This window comes from Onychomys torridus, chromosome 1, assembly GCF_903995425.1.
Source record: "Onychomys torridus chromosome 1, mOncTor1.1, whole genome shotgun sequence".
Classification (NCBI taxonomy): domain Eukaryota; kingdom Metazoa; phylum Chordata; class Mammalia; order Rodentia; family Cricetidae; genus Onychomys; species Onychomys torridus.
The window spans coordinates 26,899,121-26,926,495 of record NC_050443.1 but is presented as its reverse complement, the minus strand read 5'-3'; the positions used below and the strand labels follow the sequence as shown (position 1 = coordinate 26,926,495).

Here is a 27,375-nt window from a genome sequence, read left to right as displayed (position 1 = left end):
TGAAAGATGGCTCAGTTGGGAAGAGGATGTACATACTGGTCTTCCAGAGGACTTGATTTCAATTCCTAAGCTCCCCCCTCAACCCTCATGGTGGGTCACAACAGTTTATAATACCAGTTCCAGGAGATCTGATGCCCCCATGGGCACCTGTATACTTCTGGAATACATACACCTTTCCCTCTCACACACACATGAATATTAAACACTTTTTTAAAGGAATTGATATTAATAAAATTGAAAAGACCAGAGAAATATCTGTAAAACTAAAAGTTGATTCTTTATAAATATTCATACAATGATAAAACTTAAGACCACCATCTTAGTTTTCTTTGAAGAGACACCACAACCAAGGTAACTTTTTGTTTGTTTGTTTGTTTTTGTTTTTCGAGACAGGATTTCTCCATGTAGTTTTGGTGCCTGTCCTGGATCTCGCTCTGTAGACCAGGCTGGCCTCAAACTCAGGCATGTGCCACTGCTACCTGGCCCCAAGGTAGCTCTTATAAAAGGAAACATTTAATTGGGGCTGGCTTACAGTTTCAGAAATTTAGTCCATTTTCATCATGGTGAGGAGCATGGTGCTGGAGAAGTAGCTGAGAGTCCTACATCTGGATCTACAGGCAGCAAGAGGAGAGAGCAACACTGAGTCTTGTTTGCCCACCCCACCTAATGACATACTTTCTCTAACAAGGCCACACCTCCTAATCCTTCTCAAATAGTGCCACTCCCTGAACTAAGCATTCAAATATATGAACCTATAGAAACCATTCTTATTCAAACCACCACAAACTCTCTGGATAATGGGAGGCTACTGTGTTTTATAGACTTAGAATTATGGCCTAAACACATCTAGATGCTTTGGGATTGTTTGCTTATTTGTTCCTTCAAGAGGTGTCTCATGTGGCCCAGGCTGACCTCAAACTTGCTATGGTCTTGAGTTCCTGGTCCTCCTGCTTTTCAAAGACTGGGATTACATGTGTGCACCATCATAGCCAGCTCTTGTGGTTTTGATTTTGTTATTTTTGAGACAGGGTCTCCCTACTCTGCACAATAAAATAAAAAACAAAAGAACTGGTTATGATGGTGCACTGAGACATCTCCCCATCAACTTGTACAGTGTTCCCTCCCAGACCCAGACCCCACAAATAGCACCTCTCAGGAAGATAACCCCACCTTGCCTGGCAGGAGTGATCATCTCAAGTGAACCAGCATGTCCCCTCAAACAATAAGGACTCCTCGGGAGCTTGCAGAACCAGAACAGAGGTCACAAGGTGACTGGAATGGCTTAGTTGTGCAGACCTCTGCTCCTGTTCTGGCTCTGCTGAAACCTAAGGCCCACATCAGTGCCTCTGAGGATGAATAGGGTGTTAGCTTCTCTCCTTCCCCAAACAGATTTTCTCACTGAGTTCCTTTCTGCCTTTCAACCACCTCTTCCTATTGCTTTCTGTGAAGAGAGTAGAGTTGACATGCAGCACCCAGGGCCTGTTTGACCGACTTCCCCTGCAACCATCCTTAGCTGTATGTACAGGGGCTGAGCCAAGTGGCTCAGTGCTAGAGCATCTGCCTAGAATCCCCCAGTGAGGGGCTGGGGTGTGGCTCAGTGGTAGAGCCCCTGCCTAGAATCCCCCAGTGAGGGGCTGATGTGTGGCTCAGTGGTAGAGCCCCTGCCTAGAATCCCCCAGTGAGGGGCTGGGGTGTGGCTCAGTGGTAGAGCCCCTGCCTAGAATCCCCCAGTGGGGCTGTGGCTCTGTGGCAAAGTTCTTGTCTAGCATTTGATTCCCAGCACAGAGTGGGAAAAAACAGTTAAAATACTAAATGGCACATGCCTTTTATCACAATAAGAACTAAAATTATAGGTCTTAAAAGGTAGCTGAGAAGTGTGCCCACTGTTTTCCCCTGGCAGAAGACCCTGCAGGTGCCTCCAGATCCACAGCTACCATGTGTGAGAACACCACAGCTCCCAGATCTCATTGGCCATTATACTCTGTTACTGCTTCTCCTATCCCTGCTAGTTCTCACTTGAATATTCATCTTGAAGGCGTACTGAAATGATTACAAAGTCTTGAGAATTTAAGTCATAAATCTATGATCTAATCAAGACAATTCACTCAACCTTAGCAAAAGGGTTATCGACCAATCAGAGTTGTTCCCATAGTCAATTCACTGTCGCATTAGTTCAAAGTTGTCACAGCAGCAATCCCTACACTCCTCGAATACCTTTACTTAGCCTGCTTCTCTTACGATCTTATGAGGCTCAAAATGCTTTTGCATTTAGGGGTCAGTGAGATGGTTCAATAAGTAAAGACACCTACACACTCACAGAAAGATGAGCGCGCGCGCACACACACACACACACACACACACATGCACACACACACACACACACACACACACACACACACACACACACACACACACACACACACACACACACACACACACACACACACACACACACACACACACACACAGACACACACACACACACACACACGCACACACACACACACACACACACACACACACACACACACACACACACACACACACACACACACACACACACACGCACACACATGGGCTTATGTAATAAAACAATTTTCTAAAGCCTTTACCTTTAAACAGTGACGCTCAAATGTTTTTTTGCAGGAGTCTCAAAGTTTTCTGAGACTGTACTGGACAGAGTTAAGAGTAGTTCCTGCCCCTGCCCCGAGGGTCAGGGTTCCATTTTTACCACCCATTGGTCTGCTCACTACTGTCTGTCAACTCCAGCTCCAGGGAACTGGTGCCCACTTCTGGCCTCCATGGGTACTGCACACACATGGTGCACAGACGTAATACAAACATACACATAAAAGAAATTTTATAAAAAATTTAATTACTGAAGGTTCCAAGTTACTGTTTGTTTTCTTTAGAATATATATTAAATAATATATAAAATATGTATTTAGACTTTTTATATATATATATATATATATATATATATATATATATATATATATAAACACTGAAAGCACTAGAAGATAAATCTGAGGGAAAAATAAATATCTATAGATTTAAAAAATAACGATAATTTACCAATTACATGTTGACACAAATGACACTTTTTTTTTTGGTTTTTTCTAGACAGGGTTTCTCTGTAGCTTTGGTGCCTGTCCTGGACTAGCTCTGTAGACCAGGCTGGCCTCGAATTTACAGAGATCCACCTGCCTCTGCCTCCCAAGTGCTGGGATTACAGGCGTGTGCCACCACTGCCCAGCACAAATGACACTTTTACAAAACTATTTAGCACACAGAACAAAGTTCAGTGTGAAGAAAACGTTGTTTTACATCTTTACAAAGCCCTTTCATGGTAGATCTCACAGAAAGACTGTCAATAGCTCTTTCCATTCAGTCTGTTGTGATATGTTATTTTGGGTGATGAACATGAAGAGATCCTGTAGAAGGAATGAGCAAGTGGCTGCATTGACAGCCTGGGAGAGGCTGGGCCAAGGGTGGTGACAGAAGCCCTCCCTAAGAGATGACACACTGACTGTGTCCTCACTGATGACATGGACTTTCCCCACAGAGGACCCTGGAAAGAGCTTTCCAAACCTGCATCACACTAAATGCAGAGGCTGTGAGGCAGGGACACTGTAGCATGAATCTTAAAAGGTCTTACTAATACAATGGGTGAAAGCTGGAAGATCAGAGGAGTAGAACAAGCCACAGCCACCTCACCTTGCCAATCAATTCCTCAGCTGATTCTGTTTCCTCAGACTGGAAGCCTCTGAGTCCTCATCCAAATAAATCTCAGCTGAACCGCTGCTCAAAAGCCTAAAAGCTTAACCAACCCTAGTTCCTGGTCCTCATGCCTTAAATACCTTTCTGCTTCCTGCCATCACTCCCTGGGATTAAAGGCTCTTGTTACAACAAGCGTGGCTGTTTCCAGTGTGGCCTTGAACTCACAGAGATCCAGGCGGATTTCTGCCTCTGAAATGCTAGGATTAAAGGCATGTGTGCAACCATTTTTTGGCCTCTATATCTAGTGGCTGTTCTGTTCTCTGACCCCTAGATAAGTTTATTAGGGTGCACAATATTTTGGGGAACACAGTATCACCATAGGACACCTCAGCAGTTTAAAATGAACAGAGACAAGGTTAGTTAACACCTTGTTCCTCTTCTGGCTTTGCTTACTGCTTGGAGATGCTCACCCAGTCAAAGGCTTCCAAGTCATTATACATGTGCCCTGGTCACTCACAAATGCTTCTCTTTAGAGCTGAGCTTTCCTAAGCCCCATTTCTGCCTGATCCCCTGAATTTGTTAGCTTTTCACTACTGTAGAAAAACACCTGCAATTACTTAAAAAGAGGATTAAGGACACAATTTCAACCATTTCAGTCCACGGTTGAGAGGGAGAGGGGGAGGGGGAAGAGAGAGAGAGATCAGGATGAGATTCCTTCCAAAGAACTCACCCCGGTGACCTTCTGTTGGGCCTTATGTCCCAGGGTCTCTACAACCTCCCAAACAGCAGCACCAGTGTGGATCACGCTCATCACATGATCCTGTGACAGTCTTTTCATATTCAAATCATAACAGCATCTAACAGGCAAGTACTCCAAAGCCCAGGACCCGCTAGATGAACTTGAACTAAGGCAGCCCCAGAAAGACTCAAGCGTGGTTTCCAATAAACCCTTCACTAACTGGATTCCACTGAACGTCCCTGTTAGCTCTGCAAAGTGTGGAAATATCCCCCACGCTTTCCTTGGCAATGTCAATCAAAACAACAAAGTTGCAAAGGGCAGGGACTGACTGAAACAAACATAAACAAAATTACACAATGAACCTATAGGAGAAGCAGAAAGAATTACCTCTGAGACAAGAGAATTTTCTTGTTCATCCCAGCTTACAATAATTCAACTCAGTATATGTCAACTTGACCAAGTGGTCAAGTAGAAACCAGTGTTTTTAAATTTCAGTCTTTTCTCCAGCTAGAGAGATGCCCCACAGCCACCTCCCAAGAGCGGGGCGACAGGCAGCAGCAGCAGCAGCAGCAGCACTGACATATTTTTTCTGGGCATTGTGTGTTTTCACATCCTGCTCTATCTAACCCAAAACACATGCACATCCCGCTATGTGTGGGTTAACGCAACTACTTTGTCACTTTTTAGCTTAAGATATTTTTTTCCTATTACATTTATTTATTTGTGAGCATATGTGTGGGTGCACATGAGCCACACAGTACACATGTGCAAATTTTCAGGGATCAGTTCTCGCCTTCCACCCTGTTAGACCCAGGGATTGAACTCGGGGCATCAGGATCGGCAGCAAAGCATCTTTATCCACTGAGCCATCTCACCAGTCCTTAAGATGATTTAAAATGATTTATAGAGTTGTAACCTCAATTGTGAATCAAAGAGTATCCGCGATCAGAGCATAGTCAGGCCCCACACTGGAGCACTGAACTATCCCCCATCCGCAGGGTGTTTTTGTTTGTTTTGTTTTGTTTTTTTTGATGTGTTTTGCAGATGCAGATTGACTGGTCGGATCTGATGGTACAAAGTCCACTTTGTGAGACTCACTTGGCCTCGCCAAACTGTCCTCAGTATACCGAGCGTTAGTACCCACTGAGTGGCTGCAGGAAGAGGAGATCAGCATTCTTTGCAAGGTTGAGAAGCCAAGAGACTCCTCACCTCACCGATGTGGGAGCACTCAGAGGGACAGCTATCTGGCGACCTCCTTCAAGGGGCAAAGCCTAACAAGCAATCCAACAACCTCTTCAGCTAAATTGTCTTCCCGGGCTCACTCTCCCTGACAGAGGAGCGGTCCCGTGAGAACTCTTGCAAAAATGAGAGGCAACACAAAATGACGTGCCCAAGCACATGAGCAAGGCACCGCTGGGATTCGAACCCAGGATCTCCTGTTTACTAGACAGGCGCTTTAACCAACTAAGCCACGGCGCCACCCGCACGAGCAGTGTGAGAAACCAGTTCCCATTTCTAGTGACCTCATGAGTTTTGCGCATGCGTACGCAGTCCTGTGAGGGCAGTGGTGCGCATGCGCCTTGCCGTCCCTCGGTTGTGCAGGCGTCTGAAGGAACTCAAGACATTTTAATCCGCTTCCCGGAGCGGGCAGAGTGAGGCGGGCCTGGTTTCCGGGTCACAGTAGCATTTGTTTTGTGCTCTATCTTCTGCAGGTCAGGAGAGTTCATCGGCTGGGAATCTCAGCGGAGCTCGCAGCTGCCCCAGAGACACCCCAAAATTACCCAGTACGGCCGGGCTGCTTATTTTCTTGGGTGTCAAGAGAGCTGCGGCCATCCTTGCCAGCCCAGGCCCAAAACTTCTTCTGGACCGCTTCTCCTGGATCCAGAGAGAGACAGGGATTCCAAACGGGCTCTGGGCGATTCGAAGACCCCACACCATGTGTGTGGGAGTTTCAGGTGTATGATCAAGTAAGACCTTCCCCATCCAGGCTGGGGTTGCCATGCCAGCCTTGCCTTTGGCAACGAAGTCAAGCACTACTGGATGTATTCCTCTAGCCTTAACACCAGTGGGAGACTCATTCGCTGAACTGATCTATGCGAAAATGAATGCAGTGTGCACAGAAATGTTTGGCTAGCGTTGTTTGCAATAATCTAGGTGCCCATCATTGGGGACGGTGTGGGTGCATGCATTCTAATCAACCCCAGAGCTAAGGTGGCGATGAATACACTCATCGTGGTTTTTATGATGACAGAGGCCTCAAAACTATCTGGAGATGGGCTGGAGAGAGCTCAGTGGTTAAGAGGACCCAGGTTCAACTCCCAACACCCTCATGGTAGCTCACAATCATCTTTTCCAGGGAATCTATCCCCATCTTTTGGGCTCTATGGGCACTGAATACATACAGGCAAAACAGCCATACACATAAGAAGGAAGGAAACCACAAGTCCCACTGACCCTCAACACCATTAACATAGAGGACCAAGCCCCTAGCTCTTGAACCTGGAAGGGAAAAACCATATCCAAACTATAGCAATCACAAAGCCTTGCCATCCTCGTCCACAGACTGGGCCCCACACATCACATTCACTTGACTAGCATGTCCAAGAAGTGTGCATGCCAGTCCCAGGGCCACATGACAGGCCAGCTCCAGACTCCACAATATTGGCTCACAAGGTGTCCCAAAAATGAGATAGATGGACACTGGGATGTAAAGCTCAGAAGTAGCAAACTGCTTCTACAATTACACACACACACACACACACACACACACACACACACACACACATTGTTTTCCAAAGGAATCTAGATTTATTCTATTTTAAAACTAAAAGTTCTTACCCTTAAAGATTTTGGGGGTGGGGTTCAAAGAGGCGGCACCATTCAGAGAGTCTAGTCATGGCCTGGCTCCTGCCTCACTTTGATAGGTCCATTCAGCTGGGCAGGGGATTCAAAGCAGGTCCCTGCAAACTGCTTAGCAGGTGCCCTGTGCAGAAGTTGCTCAAAGGGCCCAACGGCCATCAGCTGTCCTTACTCTCTTCCAGTGACGATGATGAGGAACCAGATCCTAAGTCCTCCTCTCTCCGGCAGATCATACACCGGTTGGATAGTACAGAAGACTCATTTTCAAAGGCGGGGAAAAACTGGTCACAGCTTTTGCACTGCCATGGGGTATTTTCCAAAGACAGAAACAATGTGCAGGTCAGAGGAGATGAAGCTGAGTGTGGAATCCCATATCCCACCACCCAGCTGACCTGGACTGAGCCAAGGCAAGACCTCCCCTCTCCCGAGTCTCTCACTCCACGAACTGCCCCGGGCAGGCTGGGAGCACAAGCCCAGACAGTTTTCTGCCCAGCCTTTCCCTCCAACGCTAGCAGGCTAGCGAGGGTTGGCCCTCCCACAGCCACATGCTTGGGAGGAAGGAGACAGGGTTGTGTCCAGCCCTTGTCCAGTGTTCCCTGGACAGAGTGGTCCCAAGTGGACTTGTGGGACCCAGAAGTGGCCTGAGTCCTTGCAGGACAGAGTTAGAGAGAAGCAAAGTGAGCAAGTAACGATGCTTTTGTTTGTTTTCAGTAGGAGGAATTAAACCCAGGGCCTTGTACGTGTTAAGTCACTGAGCTACATTCCCAGCCCCACCCCCACCGTGTGTGTGTGTGTGTGTGTGTGTGTGTGTGTGTGTGTGTGTGTGTTTAATTTTGAGTTAGGGTGTCAATATATATCTCAGACAAACCTTAAGCCTAAATCCTCCTGCTTCAGCCTTCTGAAAAGCTAGTAGTATAGGTATGTGCTACCTGGCTAGCATTTGAGATTTATGAACTAAACAGGGCTTTTATCTATTTCTCTGTTTGTTTATTCAGGGCATCAGGTCCCCTGGAACTGGAGTTGGGAATGGTTATGAACCACCATGTGGGTGCTAGAATCGAATCTGGGTCCTCTGTAGGAGCAGAAAGCGCTCTCAGCTGCTAGACCATCTCTCTAGCCCCCATTTATTGGTTAGGTTTATGGAGGCTATGCCTCACTAAATCTCATAGGCTGACCTCCAACAACTAACTAGTGATCCTCCTGCCTCAAGCTCCTAAATATTGGGCTTAAAAGAGGGAGCCAACTTGCTCAGTTCCAGACAAGGATTTCAACCAGCTGGTGTGGGGTCTGAGTAGTCTCCTCCATGCTGAGTCTCTTTCTGGCCAAAACACTGTCCAGCAGATACAGATGCTCACCCGTCTCACTGCTAGCCACCATTAAGCCAGTGATCCAGGCAGAGACTCTCAGCCCACATCAGGGGCCGCTCAGGGGTCCCAACACTAGAACGCTAATACCTCTTCTGGGGACACACTCACAAACCTGCAAGGTGCCATGTCCATACCCTGGCACTTCATGCTCCCATACTTTGCTCCCCTTAAGAACTTAGGGCACTTGGAAGCCCAGCAGATCCTACCTGGGACAGACCTTCGGAGAAACCCAGCTGCTGAGATTTCTCCTGTCAATTTGGAACAAGTGGAACACAGTAGCTTCATCTCCGCTACAGCCCCTATTAGACCCCTTTAAAATTAGAACCTTTCCCTACCTTCCCTCACAGCCTATTTTCCATGGTTCAAACTCTGAATAAGAGAACTCATGGAGAAGGCAGCTCCTGGCCAGCCTGGATGTCAGGGAGAAGATTGACGGTCGTTACTCTATAGCTTCCAGGGTCTATGAACTAGCAAGGCCACACGAGCCATAGAAACCAGCTCGCCACGAAGACAAAAGGGTCCTGTCCCCTAACCTCAGTGCTGCCCCACACTGGCCATTTCAAGGAGCCGTGTTTCTAGCCAGAACTTCTGTGGCCATCCCTGGCAAAGCTAACAGAGTGCCAACCCTGCCACCCAGCTCTTGTACTGAACAATGATGGGTTCCTGAGCCTTCCACATGGGAAATGGGGAAGCAGGGATCTGGCCAGGGTGTCTACAGATGGAGTACAGCACACTTACAGAGGGTCCAGCCACTCATCTACTGACTGCAGGGGGCTCCCTTGGACCTTGGGCCTTGGGCCTTCCGCAGACCTTCACTGGCCCAGCCCACTCCTCAGGCATACCAGACTTGCTGATGCCTCTGACCCTGCACTGGCTCTTCCTGCTACTGGGATCTCCTTCCCTTAAATAGATGAACCCCACTCCCACAAACCCCTTACTGTCTTCAAGTCTACGCACCTGTTGATAGTGTAGGATCAGTAAAGGGCAGTAAGACTGATCCTGACTGCCCTTTACAATATCACAGAACTGGAGAGATGGCTCAGTGGTTCGGAGCCCTTTCTACTCCTTCAAAGGACCCAGGTCAGATGTCTCACAACTGCCTATAACTCCAGCTCCAGGGGAATCTAATGCCCTCTTCTGGACGGACACACACACACACACCCCTCACACACACAAAAGCCAGGGAGTACATCTTTAACGGTAGAGCTCAGGAGACCAAGGCAGGGGCATCTCTGTAAGTTCAAGGTCAGCCTGGTGTACATTGCTAGTTGCAGGCCAGCCAGGGCTATGCAGTGAGATGCTATCTCAAAATAATAATAATAATAATAATAATAATAATAATAATAATAACAACAACAACAACAACATAGAAGTTGGGAGTGCAGTTCAATGGGAGCATGCTTGCCTATACCCATGCCATGAAAGGCCTTGGGCTCTAACCCTAGCACAATAAATAAACAAACAAATCATAAGCTGTATGCATACTTATAACCCAGCACTTAGAAGAATAAGGGAAGAGAATCAAGAGTTTCGGCCAGCCTAGGATAGATCAAGAATGTGTCTCAGAAAACCAAGAGAATATCAATAAATAAACACCCCAGCACCACCCTTCTCTCCGTGTTACTTTTTCTAAAAGATGACCGCTTACCATGTGAGCATGTATTTTCCTGTGTCTGGACACTTGTCTCACTTTTGTCCCCAGGGTCCTGTAAATGTTTGCTCAGGGAATAAACTGAGTTGGTAAAGGCTAAGGGACCTCTTCCCTGGGCATACTTTTACCTGATACCAACCTGCTTGACCTTACAGCCCATGGTCCTCTTGTTCTCAGTTACCAAAGGAATTTTATCCAGATCTTCAATATTCCACAGTCTCAAGGTGTTGTCCTAGAACAAGTCAAATGGTAAGCCAGGGCCACAAAACAAACAAACAAACAAAAAACCACTATCAAGGCTGTGGGTATAGCTCAGTCTCCAGCAGCACACAAAGCAGGTGTGCTGGCACACACCTTGCCTGTAATCCCAGCACATGGGAATCTGAGGCAGGAGGATCAGGAGTTCAGGGCAAGCCTGGGCTACATGAGGGCCTGTGGAACAGCCATGCAATGGGATAGTTTTCCGTGTTCAGGACAAATGAGCTGTCAAGCCCCCCAAAGACATAGAGAGAGAGAATGCAAAAAACACATATTATTGAGCAAAACAAGCCAGTCTGAAAAGGCAACAGGCTGTAAATTTCATCTATCCAGCATTCTAGGAAAGTGAATATTATAGACTGAGCATGAACGCAAGTTCCTGGAAACAAACAAACAAACAAACACCTTCCACTAAGCCTCCTGCAGCTCTCATTAACTGAGTAGATCTCAAATGACATGGAGAGGCTGGAATGTTGCAAGTCCAAAGCCAGATCACCAGCCGAGCCATCTCTAGCAGCTTTAACAGCCCTCTGTGACCCACCTCTGATGTCATCTAAGGTTGCTGTGACCTTGAAGTAAGTCCTTTGGAATGTGCAGACTGACCCCTCACTTCTACCACCCAAAAGGCCTGGAGATGAGGCTTCCCCAGGTGCCTGCGACCTTCCAATGTAGCTGGGGATGATTTTCTTGGTTCCATTATTATGGGAACTGCTGCCATGGGGGAGCACGAAATGTGGGGTGACCAGAATCTGTGCTCTTATGTCACAGTCACTCACGCTTGATTCCAGTTATATTTGTGTGTGTGTGTGTGTGTGTGTGTTGTGCATGTTGTGTGTAGTGTGTGTTCTATGTGATGTGTGATATGTGTGCATTATGTGTGTGGCATGTGTTCTGTGTGTGTGTGATATGTATGTGTTGTGTGTGTGGTATGTGTTCTCTGTGTGTGATGTCTGATGTGTGTGTTGTGTGTGGTATATGTTCTGTGTGATGTGTAATATGTGTGTGTTCTGTGTATTGTGTGTTGTGTGTGATGTGTGATATGTGTGCGTTGTATATAGTATATGTGTGTGTTGTGTGTGGTATGTATAGTATGTTCTGTGTGATGTGTGCTGATGTGTGATATGTGTGTATTATGAGTGGGGCATGTATTCTGTGTGATATGTGTGTGTTGTGTGTGGTATGTTGTGTTTGTTGTGTGTGTGTGTGTGTGTGTGTGTGTTGTGTTTGGTGTGTGTGTGTGTGTATGTGTGTGTGTGTGTGTGTGTGTGATAAGAGACAGTTAAAAAGAAACAGTAGCTGGCATAGGATTCTAGGGAAGAAGAGGGGCTAAATAAGCAGAGTGTGAGGGATTTTTCAGGCAGTAAAGTTATTCTATAGTTCTATAAGCTACTGCAATAATGGCATGTATGTGGTTGATATATTGTGCACCCCAATAAACTTATCTGGGGGACAGAGAACAGAACAGCCACTATATTAAACATAGAGGTCAGGCAGTGGTGGCACACGCCTTTAATCCTAGCATTCCGGAAGTAGAGATCCGTCTGGATCTCTGTGAATTCAAAGCCACTTTGGAAACAGCCAGGCATCGTGACACACGCCTTTAATCCCAGTAAGTGATAGCAGGAAGCAGAAAGGTATATAAGGTGTGAGGACCAGGAACTAGGGCCTTGTTAAGCTTGAAGGCTTTTAGCAGCAGTTCAGCTGAGATCCATTTGGATGAAGACTCAGAGGCTTCCAGTCTGAGGAGACAGAATTGGCTGAGAGGTTGGCGAGGTGAGGTTAGCTGTGTGTGTTCTGTCTCTCTGATCTTTCAGCGTTCACCCCAATACTTGGCTCCGGGTTTCTTTTTATTAATAAGACCTATTAAGATTCATGCTACACATGTATTTGACTAAACTCATAGAATGTACAAAACAAAAAAACAAACAACAAAAACCCCAAGGTGGTGCACGCTAATCCCAGCATCAGGAGGCTGAGACAGGACTGACAAGGTTAAGGTCAACCTGGCTGAGTATAAGCAAGCCTGAGGTGGGGAGCTCTGGACTTTTTTTTTTTTTTTTTTTTTTTTTTAACCTAACAAAAGTAATTCCAGAGCTGGAGAGGTGGCTCAGTGGTTAAGAACACATGCTGTTCTTGCAGAGGACCTGAGTTTGGTTCCCAGCATAACTCCAGCTCCGTGTGATTTGATACTCCTCTGACTGCCCCCCATAAATAATAAATTAAAAAAATTTTAAATTCCAGAAAGAAATGCAGTTGTTTTTTTTTTTATTTTGCACTAGTGAGATTCACTTTCTTGGACTGCCATCCTATGGAATTATAAGGTAGTGAGTCCATATTATTTATTGCGTTCATTTATTAAAACAGCAATAAAAATTTTATTGGCTATGTTGTGTTGCATTTCCTAATAAAGCAGTTGAAACTAAATGTCTTATAAGGGGACCAAAGCCAAACTTTGGAGAACAGTTATATTGGCTCCTACCCAGGAGAAGCAGATGGTTTATCTACAATCAGTTTCTACAGTGTATCAAGAAGTGTGTCAAATCCTGGCAACATGCCCAGTCCAGGCTACAGCACCCCACAATGAGACTTCTCAGAACACCAAAAACAAGCAAACAAAAGAGTGTCAGGGCTGGAGAGAAGGCTCAGCTGGTAAGAGCACTTTTATTCTTGCAAAGGACTGGAGTTCGCTTCCCAGCACCCACATGGAGCAGCTTACAACCACCCATAACTCCCCTTTCTGGCGTCTGAGGCCACTGCACGGATGTGGTGCACACATGAAAATTGTGTGTGTGTGTGTGTGTGTGTGTGTGTGTGTGTGTGTGTGTGTGTGTGTTTGAGTCACCCCTCAGCCCATCAGCTGAATGTTGGCATTTCAAATCTTTTCCTGGCTGTCTGTGAAGATTTTAATAAAAGCACAGACAACATAAAGCAGAAGCTGGCTGGGAACTACCTAAATTCAACCCAGATTTTCTTTTTGTTGTCCTGGGTTTTTGTTTGCTGTTTGGTTTTTTGAGACAGGGTTTCTCTGTGTAGCCCTGGCTATCCTGGAACTCACTCTGTAGACCAGGCTGGCCTCGAACTCAGAGATCCACCTGCCCCTGCCAGCACTTCCAGACTTTTCTAACTCATCTGCACATTCAACACACAGTGAAAATGTAAATTTTGGCAAATTCCACTCATTCTGTAAACATTTCACCAAAGCAAATGGAAAGCTGCCTGGGGCGGCCTGCCTCTCTCCCCTCCAAGTGGGGAACACTCATGGCACCTTGCGTTTATGTGGGTTCTGGGATCTGAACCTGGGCCTCCATGCTTGTGCAGCAAAGACTTTATTGACTGAGCTGTCTCTCCAGTTCCTTGATGAATTTTTACTCTAGAAATGAGTAAATGTAAGCCCACGTCTACAATCTAGCCATCATCATTGCTGACCTTTGAAATAATGTTAAGATGTGGGTTTGTTAGACATTTATGTTTTTAAGGTATGGCATATCCCTGACTTTAAAATGTATTGAGGATGAGGCTAGAAAGAGAGGTAATAAAGCTGACTGTGGCAGCACACGCCTGTAATCCCGCACTGGGGAGGCAGAGGTCGGAGGATCAGCTCTAGGTCATCCTGGGCTACAGAGTAAGTCTGAGACTAAACTGGAGTATGTGAGATTCTATCCTTAAAAAGCAAAGCAAACAAAATGAACAATAGCACAAATTTATCTACTCTTTACCCCCAAACTATTTGGTATTATTTTGTTTGTTTGTTGAAACAAGGTCTCCCTGTGCATCCCAAGCTGGTCTAGACCTTTCCATTTTGCCTGGGCCTCCCAGGTTCTGGGATTGCAGGTGTGTCCCACTGTGCCTCACTGTGCCTAGTCTTCTGATGCAAAAAAAGATACTAATTTTGATGAAATCCAATTTTTCTATTTTTAATTGTTTCCTTGATTTAAATATCCTTAGTTATTCCTATGTAAATGTGTGTTCATTTATATCCATCATACACATGCAGGAGCTTCTGGAGGGCATCACATTCCCTGGAGCTAGAATTACAGGTGGCTGTGAGCTGCTGTGTGAGTGCTGGGAACTGAACTCAGGTCCTCTGCAAGAGCAGCCAGTGTTCTTAACCACTGAGCCAGCTCTCCAGCTCCATTTCTCCTGCCCTTCTGTTGCCATATACGAGCCAAGTTTCTCGCCAAAGTTTCCTTCATAGTCTTAAAATTTTAGCTCGTAAGTTTAGGCTTTGATGCATCTTATTTTGCACAGTGGCCCCTCAGTGTCCATGACCTCCCACAATGAAGGATACCAAATTAGAAGATGCTTTAGTCCCCTACATAAAATGGTGTGGTATTTGCATATAATTTACATCCATACTCCTATGTTCTTTAAATCATCACTAGATTGTATATAATGCCTGAGAAACTGCAAATGGATGTTAGATTCTTGTTTAGGAGACAATGACAAGGGAATTATGGTCTCTGTGTGTCCAGTATAGAAACAGTTTTGTTTAATGTGTGTGTTTGTGTGTGTGTGTGTGTGTGTGTGTGTGTGTGTGTGTGTGTGTGTGTCCAGGCGGTGGTAGTGCATGACTTTAATCCCAGCCTTTGGGATTTATTTTTTTAAAGGCAGGGTCTTTCTATGTAGGCCAAGCTGTCTTTGAACTCACAGAGATCTACCAGTCTCTGCCTCCTGAGTGTGGGATTAAAGGTGGGCACCACTATGCCCATGAGATTTTTAATATTTTCAGTCCAGGTTGGTTGAATCTGTGTGTTGAAACCCACAGATATGGAAGGACCATATGCAGTATAAGACAAGAGGCCAGCTTCATTCATTTGCGTATAAATATCCAGTTTTCCTACCACTGTGTGTGAAGATTGTCCCTTCTCCATTGTGAGTTTGTAGCACAAAATCATCAGATCAAGTAAGTCATGGCTTATTGATCAGTTCTCTGGTCTGTCCCACTGAACCATCTGTCTGTCCTGATGCCACTTAGCATTGTGTTAATTATTATGAGTTTAGTTAGTTTGGAATTTGGGGAGTATGAGCCCACCAGTAACATTGCTGTGAATATTACTTTTCAAGAAATGGAGTGCAAGTAACCTCTGTTTAGTCACTGTGTTTATGTTCTCTTTCATAAAATAATCTTACATCTCTGTATTGTAAATATATAACAATGGCTGATTACAGTGGAGACATCTATAATCCAGCACTTGAGAGGCAGAGGGAGAAGGATTGTGAGTTTGAGGCCAGCCTCGACTATAGGGTAAGACCCTGTTTCAAACAATCAAGCAAGAATATATAATAATATATGTAAATGGAGTTTTATGTCAAGTCTGCCTGTTCCCAAATACCCAGCAGCCAGTTCCTAAATTACCACAGAGAGGCTTATATTAATTATGAAAGCTCAGCCAATAGCTCAAACTTATTCCTAATTAGCTCTTCTGTTTTAAATTAACGCATATTCCTTATTTAAGCTCTGCCATGTGGTGGCACCTTTATTAGCATGGCACGTTCATCTCCTGCTTCCTCTGCATCTGGCTGGTGACTCCTGGCTCTGCCCTTCCTCTTCCCAGCATTCTTTGTTTAGTCACCCCACCTATACTTCCCGCCTGGCTACTGGCCAATTAGCATTTTATTAAACCAATTCGAGTGACAAATCTTTATAGTATACAAGAGGATTACTCCACAGCATTTCCCCATTTTTGTCTAATTAAAAAAGAAGGTTTTAACTTTAACATAGTAAGATTATATACAACAAAAACAGTTATCAAGTAAGAATCACAGCTACAATATCCAGTCTATTTGTATTTGACAAAATTAACACTTTGGACTCACCAAGATAGAATAGATAATGGAGTATTTTTCTCTGAATTTGTCAAGTGCTAATGACTAGACATTGTTAATGTAATTATTGCCAGTATATATTTGTATATATTATTGTACTTATTGCATATAGTTTTTCTGTTGGTTAAAACCTTTGTGTTTTGTTTAGCTAAAAAAGGGGGAAATGTGTGATATTTTGTTTGTGTTCTGACAAATAAAGCTTGCTTGGAGTCAGAGGGCAGAGCTAGCCACTAGTTAACCATAGAGGTCTGGAGGTCTGTACAGAGAGGAGACAGGAAGTGATAAGGTGGGGCAGAGAGACAGGATCCTGGCCTTTTGGGATGGAGGGACAGAAGAGGAAGGAAGCAACTGTGGATGCTCCTGCTTCTCTGATCTTATCCCAATATCTGACTCCTGGTTTTTTATTGATAAGATTAATTCTATTTACACTTCAAATATATCCTACAAAAATTAAACAAAATCTCAGAATGTAATGTGCACTATAATATATATTAGACTATAACTATTATATTTAATATGCAATACATATCACAATATTATGTATAATATATTATATAATGATTATTCTATTATAATATTACATAATGTTAAATATTATATAATAAGGACATTATTATATCTAAGTATTTTCTTTTTTTTGTTTTGTTTTGTTTTGTTGAGACAGGGTTTCCCTGTATAGCTTTGCGCCTTTTCCTGGAACTCACTTGGTAGCCCAGGCTGGCCTCAAACTCACAGAGATCCACCTGGCTCTGCCTCCCGAGTGCTGGAATTACAGGCGTGCGCCACCACCACCCGGCATATCTAAGTATTTTCATACTTTTTAAAAACATGTTTATTTAAACAGCCTGTTACTCTAATTGTCACTTACCTGGTCTTGTTGTTTTGTTTAAATGACAGCTTTAAAATAACAGAAAAGTAAAAAATACAAAATAACAAAATTTTGAAAAATGGAACATTTTTCTGGTTTCCTGTTACAGTGGTGACACATGGGCATACAGCCTTCATTGCACGTTAGTGAGTATTTATTATGGAGTTTTAGTCTGCAATGTCTGCCCTATGCTGCTCTCTGTGGTGCACACCTACAATCCCAGCACTCGGGAAACATCAATTGGAGGCTAGCCTGGGCTACATAGCAAGACTCTGTCACAAAGCAAAACTGATTATTAGGTCGAGTCTCAACCATAGTTTCACAGACCTAGAAGCTTCCAACATTCAGAAGAAAATGCTCTATTAAAGGTCAGAGGTCAAGGTGGGACCTCACTTCTCTGATGCTCTCACCTGGAGGACAGCCTCTGGGGTGAGGGTCTAGTTGTGTGCCACTAGAATGGGTGTTCCCAGATGAGTGTTGTGGAGGGGATGGACCCACCTCTGGTGGACACTGCTGAGCTGTGAGTTGGTGCCTGCCCTGCAAAGTCCTCTGCCACTCACAGCCAGGCTTGCTCCTTCTCCAGAAAAGCTCCAACGTTGACGGTACAGACCAGATCCACATGGCAATCCCCTTATTCACAGATGGAAGGAAGGACTGCTAGCCATGTTCCTGGGCAGCTCCTGGGTGCAAATATTGTGCTGAGCCTGCCCAGGAACAATTTTTGCCTTTTGATATTTGGTGTTTTATTGTTGTTGTTTTGGTTTTTGGTGTGTGTGTGTGTGTGTGTGTGTGTGTGTGTGTGTGTGTGTGTGTGTGTTTTCTTTCTTTTTTTATGTGAGCCATGAGTGATGATGTACACTTTTTTTTTTTTTTTTTGAGCTGAGGATCGAACCCAGGGCCTTGCTCTTGCTAGGCAAATGCTCTACCACTGAGCTAAATCCCCAACCCTTGGTGTAGAATTTTTAATCCCAGTACTGGGTAGAGGGGAGCAGAGGCAGGTGGGTTTCTGAGCTCTAGGCCAGCCTGGTCTACAGATCGAGTTCCAGGACAGGACAGCTGGGCCTACATACAAAGAAAAAAAAAACCTGTCTTGAAAAAAACAAAAACCCCCAAATCACTTTTATTTATTTATTTGCTGGAGTCCAGGATAGGAACATGCTACAACATATGCATGGAGATCGGAGTACAACTTTTAGGAGTCAGTTCTTTCCTTCCACTATGTGGGTCCTGAGGATCGAACCCCACGTCGTCAGGCTTGGCAGAAGGCACCTTTCCCTAATAGACCATCTCAATGGCTCTGCTCTTACCTCAGCCTCCTGAATGCTGGGATTACAGGCATGCAAACCCAATTCCAGACTACCCAGGAATTTCATATTTGTATAACCACTTCCACTATCTCAAGTTCTGGCCAATACAATAAACGTTATAAGCCTGCCAAAGTTTGCTTGCTTTACCTTTGAAGCAGAGATGATCCATTTCTTATTGCTGCTAATAGCAACATCCGTCACCCAGTCATCATGGCCCTGCACAAAAAATAATTTAACAGAAACCTAGGAGAAATGCTTTATAAAAACAACGGAAACAGGAAGTCAAGAAGCCACAGTGCATCCTTGGTTCCATCAACAGTGAAGACAGAACACAAGCCATGAAGATGGGTGCTTTGTGTCTGCATCAGCCTGCTGTATATGTTTTTTAAAATCATGCCACAATGCTCAGCAGAGGAAGGAGATACAAGACTGTACTCCTGTCCAGACCCAGGTCTTCCCTAGCCCGTGTTGCTCATGGAAGAGCCTCTCAGAGGCTCTGTTAGGGAGAGGCTTTGGGCTGTCTTCACACACACAGAGGATGCATACTCTGATTAACTTGAGAATGAAAAGGTCTCTTTTCATTCTCTGTAAAAGGGTGGGAAAATAGAAAGCAGAGAAGAGAGAGTCTAGAGCAATCCGAGAGGGGACAGAGGGATTTTAAGCACAGTGGGGCTGGCATTCAGAGTGGAGCTGTTTGTTTGCTAACATGGAAACCCCCTTGGCATTCCCTAGAACTGAGCTTAGATGGACTAGCCTTGGGTGTGCGGGATAGGGGTAAGATGGACATGTGCTACTCAAGGTGCAGACATAGGGCCCCTGAGAACTCAGAGGCTAAAAGTCAGAGGTGACTGAGAGATGGCACCAAGGGTACAGGGCTCCAGCCCTAAATTCTTGCCATGTTGGATAATACTTTGCTATCATTGAAGACCACTGGATGCGGGCCTCCTCTGCCGATGGCAGAAGCCCTGAAGCTGTAGCAGGTCCTCATGGTGACCTCTGAGTTTCCGAATGGGACCTTAGGTTCTTCCCTACCTACCAGGTACCTTTGCACAAGGTCTCTCTATTGCCATCCACATCTGACATCACGTGCTTCCTCTTTGTAGCCTGCCGCCTACGCACTGAGGGCTAGCCCCTAAGCCCCTCTCTGTCACCTCACTATTATTTTCTGCCCCTCGTCACTGTTGGTGGTTAATTTGCTGATGTCATTTTCCTTCCCCACAAAGGTGTCAGGACATTTAGGGGGTGTCTAGGTCTGTCTCATTGCCTTAGCCTCCATATCAGACGGCACATCACCAGGAGTAGCAGACCATACCCATAATCCCAGCCCTAGGGAGGCTGAAACAGAAAGATCATATTTTGGGGGTTAACCTGGGCTACATAGCAAGCTCCTACTCCCCCCTCCCCCACAAAAACACAAAGTTAGAGTCATTACGTTGTGCAGGCACTTGTACCTTCAATGACAGCTTCCGGTAACCATCTCCTACATCCCAAATCGTCACCGTCTTGTCAAAGCCACCAGAAATGAGGATAGAGCCTGCAACACAAAAGGGGGGAATGGGTACAGGGTCGTCTTCCTCTGTCCAGTGCCCCCTCTGCACTGCAAGAAGGCCAAAGCAGGCTGCAGTGGCATCTGTGAGCACTGACACGGCTTACGCTGAAAACTTCGGGGCTCCTTCCTGGTGCGGCTTGATGGCATCCAGTCAGCTGTAGCCCTTCCTTTCTTACACAGGGTAGCCATGTCCCTTACAGTTATGGACACCAACAAATCAGCCGACCACTGAACCACACTGCTCCTAGGAGCCGTGCATGAGCAAGTTCCTCCCGGTGTGCGCTCACCTTAGACATGATGGTAAATGTTATGAGTCCAGTACTTGGAGTTTCGAGGCATGAGACAAAAGAAAAGTCTGAGGCCAACCTGGGCTACAGAGCAGGCCTAGTTTTGTTAATCATTACACGTGTGTGTGTGTGTGTGTGTGTGTGTGTGTGTGTGTGTGTGTGTGTACATGTGTGCACAGCACCAAAAGACAATTTTTGAGACTCCTTCTCTTGCTCTTTTTCACCATATGAGTCCCAGGGATTGAACTTGGGTCACCAGACTTGGCAATAAGTAACTTTACCCTGAACAGCCGCTTCCCTCAAAGGGCCCTAGCTGCATGTCATTACTGAAGAAGACTTCCTGTCATTGGTCCCCCCGCACCTTCATGTCACTTCACCTGGTGGCAGCACCCCACCTTCCTTAAGGAAAGACTCCCCTCTTGTTCTCAGTCCCTCTGGTTTAGAGGATACTAACCCCCACCTCTAACTCTGGAGGCAGAAAAGTTCCTGATTCTGGCCAATCGGAGCCTTTCATCCACTGCTATGTGTGTGATTGGCTCATGTGTCCCAGGCTGAGCCAATGGGAGCCTTCCTTGGGACTTGGTGCTGACACCAATCAGGCAGAAATCCACTTTACCTTGAGGAGTGCCAGTGACCAGAACCAGACTGGCTTGGAAATACACGACGCCGTCCTTGCCTCCTGGAGGGGAAGGCCGTACAAAGGAGAAGCAGAGGGGCGGGAGAACAGAGGTGTGCAAGACCGTGGCAGGAAGCGTCCTTTCCACAGAGCGGAATTGGGATGAAATTTTACAGGATTGCAGACACTGACAAGTGTTTCCTTTCATTGTCATTTATGTGCATGGGGGGTGTGGGGGGGAAGTTGGGGCTTATTAAAATGCAGAATCCTGCAGCCCTTCTCCAAAGACTGGAATTCTGTTGTTCTTGTGTGAGCGTCAGATAACTGTATTTCAACAAGCAAATTATTATTTTTTTAAAAGATTTGTTTATTATGTATACAGAATTCTGCCTGCATGTATCCCTACAGGCCAGAAGAGGGCACCAGATCTCATTACAGATGGTTGTGAGCCACCATGTCGTTGCTGGGAGTTGAACTTAGGACCTCTGGAAGAGCAGTCAGTGCTCTTAACCCCTGAGCCATCTCTCCAACCCCAATGAGCAAATTATTTAAAGACCAACCACATTTTGAGAAATACCATTTTAAGGCAATCTGAACAATAAAAATTTTAAAAATTAAAATTTCTTTTGCCATTTAAGCCACATTGATCTGGCGTTCCCACCACTGAAAAGCATGTGTCCACAGATTCCTCTCCTGCCTTGGGTGAGGGGAGCACCACCCTTCCTGCTAGAATCATGGGGAGTCACCGCTTTACTGCACCCAGGAAAGTCCACACAAATGGACCATGAAGGAGCCAGCTGGGTTCTCTTCCAATGTACCGGTGGTAAAGGAGGGTGAATCTGGCTTCACTGCGGCACACATTTTCCATTCCAACTCTCAGGATACAGCCCACAAGGAAGTGGGGAGGGGAAATTAGAGAAGGGGAAGGGGAGAGAGGACACAGGAGAGGGAGAGGCCACTCACTGTCTCTGGCAATGCAGCAGGAACTCACACAGCCCTGGTGGCCCCTCATCAGAGTCACACAGGCTCCGCGTTTTCGAAACTCCCCCGTGTGGATGTTCCATATTTTTAAGTTTTTGTCCCAGGAGCCGGTACACAGGAAGTGGCCGCTGACGGTGAAACAACAGTCTGAGATGGTGTTTTGGTGTGCACTGAAACAGAGGTGGGGCGCGTGCTAGCACACTGCTGGGAGACCCTGATGGGGCCTGCCTGGAGGGAGAAGGGGTCACCTCCCAGAGAAAGTCTCTTGAAAGCAGCAAGAGATAAGGGGATCTAGGCTGTCATGGGAGACCACTTGCACCACTTCTCACAAAACCCTGGAGGTGGGGCTGGAAAAGGGGCTCTGTGGTTAAGAGTGCTGGGCTGCACTTCCCAAAGACATGGGTTCAATTCCCAGCACCCTCGCGGGACACCTTTTCCTGTCCCCTACAGGCACCAAGCACACAGTGCACACATAAAATAAAACAATTTAAAAATATATTCAAGAAAAAGAAATCCTGGGGCCAGAAGGAAGTGACCCAACTGTTTGTAGTGTGCCATCAGCACAGCTTGATGCCCCACACCTGCAGTACTGGTATCCAAGAGGCAGAGGCCGCCTCACTGCAACTTTGAAACCAGGCTGGTCTATGAGTTCGAGGCCAACCTGGGACAACACAGTGAGAACAGTCTCTTAACCGCTGAGCAATCTCTCCAGCCCCTAGATGGAAATTCTTAAGAATTTTATTGTTCTCAAAAGAGTGGTGGCTGGGTGGTGGTGGTACATGCTTTTAATACCAGAGCTCAGGAGGATCTCTATGAGTTCGAGGACAGCCTGGTCTACAGAGTTCCAGGACAGGCACCAAAACTACACAAAGAAACCCTTTCTCGGAAAGTTTGGTTCCCAGGACTCATGAGGTGGGAGGAGAGAACCAACTTCTACAGCAAGTTGTCCTCACAGGGGCATACATGTGCCACAGGAATACAAAATTTTGTGGTGTGTGTGTGTGTGTGTGTGTGTGTGTGTGTGTGTGTGTCCCTCCTCTCTCTCAGGATTGCAAGATAAATAATTATTTAAAAAAAATTTTTTTTTTAATAGTTCAAGAGAAGCCAAGTGTTGGTAGTGCACTCCTTTAATCTCAGAGGCAGAGGCAGGTGGATCTCTGAGTTTGAAGCCAGCCTGGTCTACAGAGTGAGTTCCAGGACAGCCAGGGCGACATAGAGAAACTCTGTCTTGAAAAAAATGGGGGAGGAGGAAGGCTCAAGAGTCTTCTAAGTAGAAAGGAATAATGAGTAAAGAGAACTTGGACCATTAGACAGGAAGCCAGACATGGAAGAAAGATATGAACAAATACAGATTTGCCTTTTCTTGAATTTTCTAATGGCTTCTTTTTTTTTTTTTTTTTTTTTTGGAAGCTGAGGATCAAACCCAGGGCCTTGTGCTTGCTAGGCAAGCACTCTACCACTGAGCTGAATCCCCAACCCCTTCTATTTTTGATGGCTGCTCACAACTGTTTTTAACTCCAATTCCAGAGGATCCGATGCCCTCTTATGGCCTCTACAGGTACTGCACACATGTACTGCACAGACATGCATGCAGGCCAAACATCCATTCACATACAATTTTTAAAATTTAAAATTTAAACATAAACATATTACTGCCATTTGACCCACCATGTCCTCTCTTAGCTTTATACCAGAAGAACTGAAAACAGGGACTCAAAATTTCTGCATGAAGAACAAGTGCCCACAGCAGGGTATCAGAGGAATTTCAGTGAGGGTCCAGTGATGGTGTGCCAGAGCCCAGAGGCCTTGGACCAGACCAATGACTCATGTCAGTGAGCATTTCTGGGTGGGGCCGATTGGACAAAAGGGTGTGCTGTGTGACACACCGCAGCTCCCACTGCCACTAGGACCAATGAAGAGGTGCTGGAGAGATGGAAATGATGGAGGAGCAAGGTGGATTTTATTTGTTTGTTTTATTTTTAATTAATTTGGGGGGTTTCTTTTAGTGTTGGACATTGCAGAGGTGAGGATATGGAGGCACTAGGAGGTGAGCAGGATTGGGGTACAAGACGTGAAATTCCCAAAGAATCAATAAAGAATTTTATAGATATAGATATGCAAGTGCCCATCAACAGACCAATAAACAAAACATGGTATATATGTATATCAATATATATGTGCATGTATATTCATATATATATATAATATATATTCATATATATATATATATAATGGAGTAATATGCAGTTAGGAAAGGAAATGAAATTCTGCCATATGCTACAACAGGAATGAATCTTGAAGACAGTAAGTGAAAGAAGTCAGTTACTTGAAGACAAATATGACTTCGTTTATATAAATCTCTAAACTAGGCAATTTCATGGAGGCAGAAAGTGAAAGAAGGTCTCCCAGGGGCTTCAGGGAGCGGGAAGCCATTGCTTAACGGGTGCAGTTTCCCTCCGGTGTGGTGAAACATTTTGGAAATAGTGAAGGTTGCGAAATACTGTGAATGTAATTAATCCAGTGAACTGTGCACTAAAAAAAATGGTCAAAATTTAATTTGCGTGCATTTCATCATAAATAATGAAAATGCCATCTCTCCCAAACTATTTGGTTAATTATGTTGTTACATTTGTGGTTTATCTTGTGAGTGTGTATATGAGGGTGTGTAACACACTGAGTATGACTGGTCAGAGTTCAACTTGCATTAGTCAGGCCTCTCCTTCTGTCTTGTGGGTCCCAGGGGTGGAACTCAAGTCATCGGCCCAGGAAGGAGGAAGTGGGCAGGGCAGGCAAGGTGACGGGTGTGCACACAGTCTGTGATCCTGATACCAGCACACACTGCAGAGCAGCCACCAGCGAGGATCACCTGGACCCTGAGAACTTCCCATTTTACAGTCTCCTTAGGTAGCCTAGGCTGGCCTTGAGACTTCAGCCCTTGACCGCCGCGTCTCTAGTGCTGGGACAAGAGGTCTGTGCCACCGTGCCCAGCTGGATTTCACTGTGTGGTTGTTTGGAGGCAGGGTTCTCACTATGTAGCTCTGGCTGTCAGAATATAGGCTAGGGTGAATTCTCAAACTCACAGAGATCTGCCTGCCTCCATGCCCTAAGCACTGAGATTAAAGAAATGTGCCACCACTCCTGGCCCTGAATGTCATATTTTCACAGAGGCTCTGGGCATGCGAGAGTTCACACTGAAACAAATACCTCTGAGACACTGGCTGACTCAGCCTATAAGCTACATGGTGGCTTCTCTCTGGCCTCCTGGGACTCCCCACCATGGGATCAACCTGGAGACACCTCCACTGGAACACTGGAGTCCAGGGGGGAATGCAGAGAGCTAGCTCTCCCCCTTCCCTGCTGTGGGATGCTGCTGCCCATACCAACCCCCACCCCCACCATCACTGGAACCTTTCTCACTTGGGTATGGTAAACAGTGTGGTTTGGGATGTGATATCCCAGATCTTGATACATCTGTCCATGGCAACAGAAGCTACCTTCTGGCTGTCAGGATCAAAGCAGCATGATGTGATGGACCTTCTGTGATGATCTACACACAAGCAAAGTGACATGTGACCTCAAGGGAAAGACCTAGGGAACTCTGCCACCCAATGATGCTATGGGAACAATTCCAGTTTTCTCAAGGGACCATCCACCTGCACCAGCATTTCCTGCCTGTCTGCTATGTGCCAGGCTTTCAGCCCAACTGACTAGCTGCCTGCAACCATACAGCTCCAAGTTCCATGGGAGAGAAACCCTGTGTTGTGAACTGCTTCATGCCAAGAGCCACAAGAGGAGTGCACACTATGGTGTTATTTCTGGAGATGGGATAGAGTGTGAGGAAGGTAGGTATGTAACTAGGACTTGGGAGTGTGAAGGGAGGGGAGAATAGGAAGTGGTCCATGAATAGGAAAGTTCAAAATGCTGAAAAGTAGTATGATAAGAACCAAAGACATATGGGAAATAGACACACACACACACACACACACACACACACACACACACACACACAGAGTCAGAAAGGTCACCTAGCAATGCACTATTAATAATACCTCTGGGCTGGGGTGTGGCTCAGTGGTAGAGCACCTGCCTAGAATCCCCCAGTGTGGGCCTGGGAGTGTGGCTCAGTGGTAGAGCCCCTGCCTAGAATCCCCCAGTGAGGGGCTGGGGTGTGGCTCAGTGGTAGAGCATCTGCCTAGAATCCCCCAGTGAGGGGCTGGGGTGGGGCTCAGTGGTATAGCCCCTGCCTAGAATCCCCTAGTGAGGGGCTGAGGTGTGACTCAGTGGTAGAGCCCCTGCCTAGAATCCCCAGTGAGGGGCTGGGGGTGTGTGGCTCAGTGGTAGGGCACCTGCCTGGGATATGCCAAACCCTAATTCCTTTCCTTCAATACATACATACAAAATAACAATAAATACTTCCAAGAAGAATACAAAACAGGTACAGCCACCTTTAACTTAAATTGATTTTTGTTTTTTGTTTTTTGTTTTTAAACAATGAAGGGTTTTCTCCATTTTTGTTTTGAGATAACTGCAAAGTTAGCATATAAGTAAAAGGAATAGCATGGAGAAATCCTGCTTGCTTCCCCCATGGTTACATCCTACATCACGATAGCATAGTATCTCCCAGAAAGTGATGTGTGGTGACTGTTATTCTTATATGTTTAAGGTGCAGGGCTGAAGAGATTATCTTGAATGCCTCACTCCCATGCCTCCGTGCACTGCAGTTCCTGGCACACAGTAGCATGCGGGGCTCATAGTGTGACCCTCACCCCAGCAGTCTCATGTATAAACCAGTTGAAGTTCCCTATTGATCAAGTGGTAAGGCATTGCTGCTGTACACAGGGAACCTGGCAACCTCACCTTTGATCTGGATCATGGTGGTAATGTTTTCCGGATCAATTAAGCAAATCCCGCGATTCACATCCAAGGCTGTGAGCACGAACTTTCCATTGGGAGAGAATTTACAGCACACTACAAAGGTGTCGTGCCTGATTTTCCACTGGAATGAGGCAGAGCGCAAAGAAGAGAGTACAGCTGCTCAGCCATCTCCAGCTTCAAGGTGTGCCCTCAGATTCCCTCCACGGACTGAGCCTAGCTGCCCCCTTATTAAATGTGGCCAGACCAGAGCTCACTTCTGCTGGACAGAACATGGCGGAAGGAACCTTGTGGCACTACATTAAGAAGCTGGGTATGGTGGAGCACATCTGTAATCCCAGCAGTTGGGAGGCTGAAGCAAGAGGATGACGAGTTCAAAGCCAACCTGGGCTACAAGTGAGATCCAATCTCAAAAGAGACAGCAAGGGAGAGGGGAGAAAAGGGATAAGGAAGAGAGAGGGAAAGGGGAGGGGAG

General features: G+C 45.8%; 1 protein-coding gene and 1 non-coding gene across 2 annotated transcripts in view; both read right to left on the bottom strand.

Moving 5' to 3' along the window:
* Wdr88 (WD repeat domain 88) overlaps window positions 1-27,375 on the bottom strand; it is a 60,872-nt gene that overhangs the window by 18,282 nt on the left and 15,215 nt on the right. The window contains exons 6-13 of the mRNA XM_036201263.1: window positions 26,886-27,024; window positions 25,446-25,575; window positions 22,011-22,198; window positions 20,047-20,129; window positions 18,743-18,811; window positions 10,476-10,568; window positions 7,491-7,617; window positions 6,241-6,334 (exon numbers count right to left, since the gene is read on the bottom strand). Of these exons, the coding sequence (XP_036057156.1) occupies window positions 6,241-6,334; window positions 7,491-7,617; window positions 10,476-10,568; window positions 18,743-18,811; window positions 20,047-20,129; window positions 22,011-22,198; window positions 25,446-25,575; window positions 26,886-27,024 (923 nt within the window). The remainder of the gene's footprint in view (window positions 1-6,240; window positions 6,335-7,490; window positions 7,618-10,475; window positions 10,569-18,742; window positions 18,812-20,046; window positions 20,130-22,010; window positions 22,199-25,445; window positions 25,576-26,885; window positions 27,025-27,375) is intronic.
* Window positions 5,865-5,938, bottom strand: Trnat-agu. Its single transcript has one exon. It is a non-coding gene; the product is annotated as a tRNA-Thr (tRNA).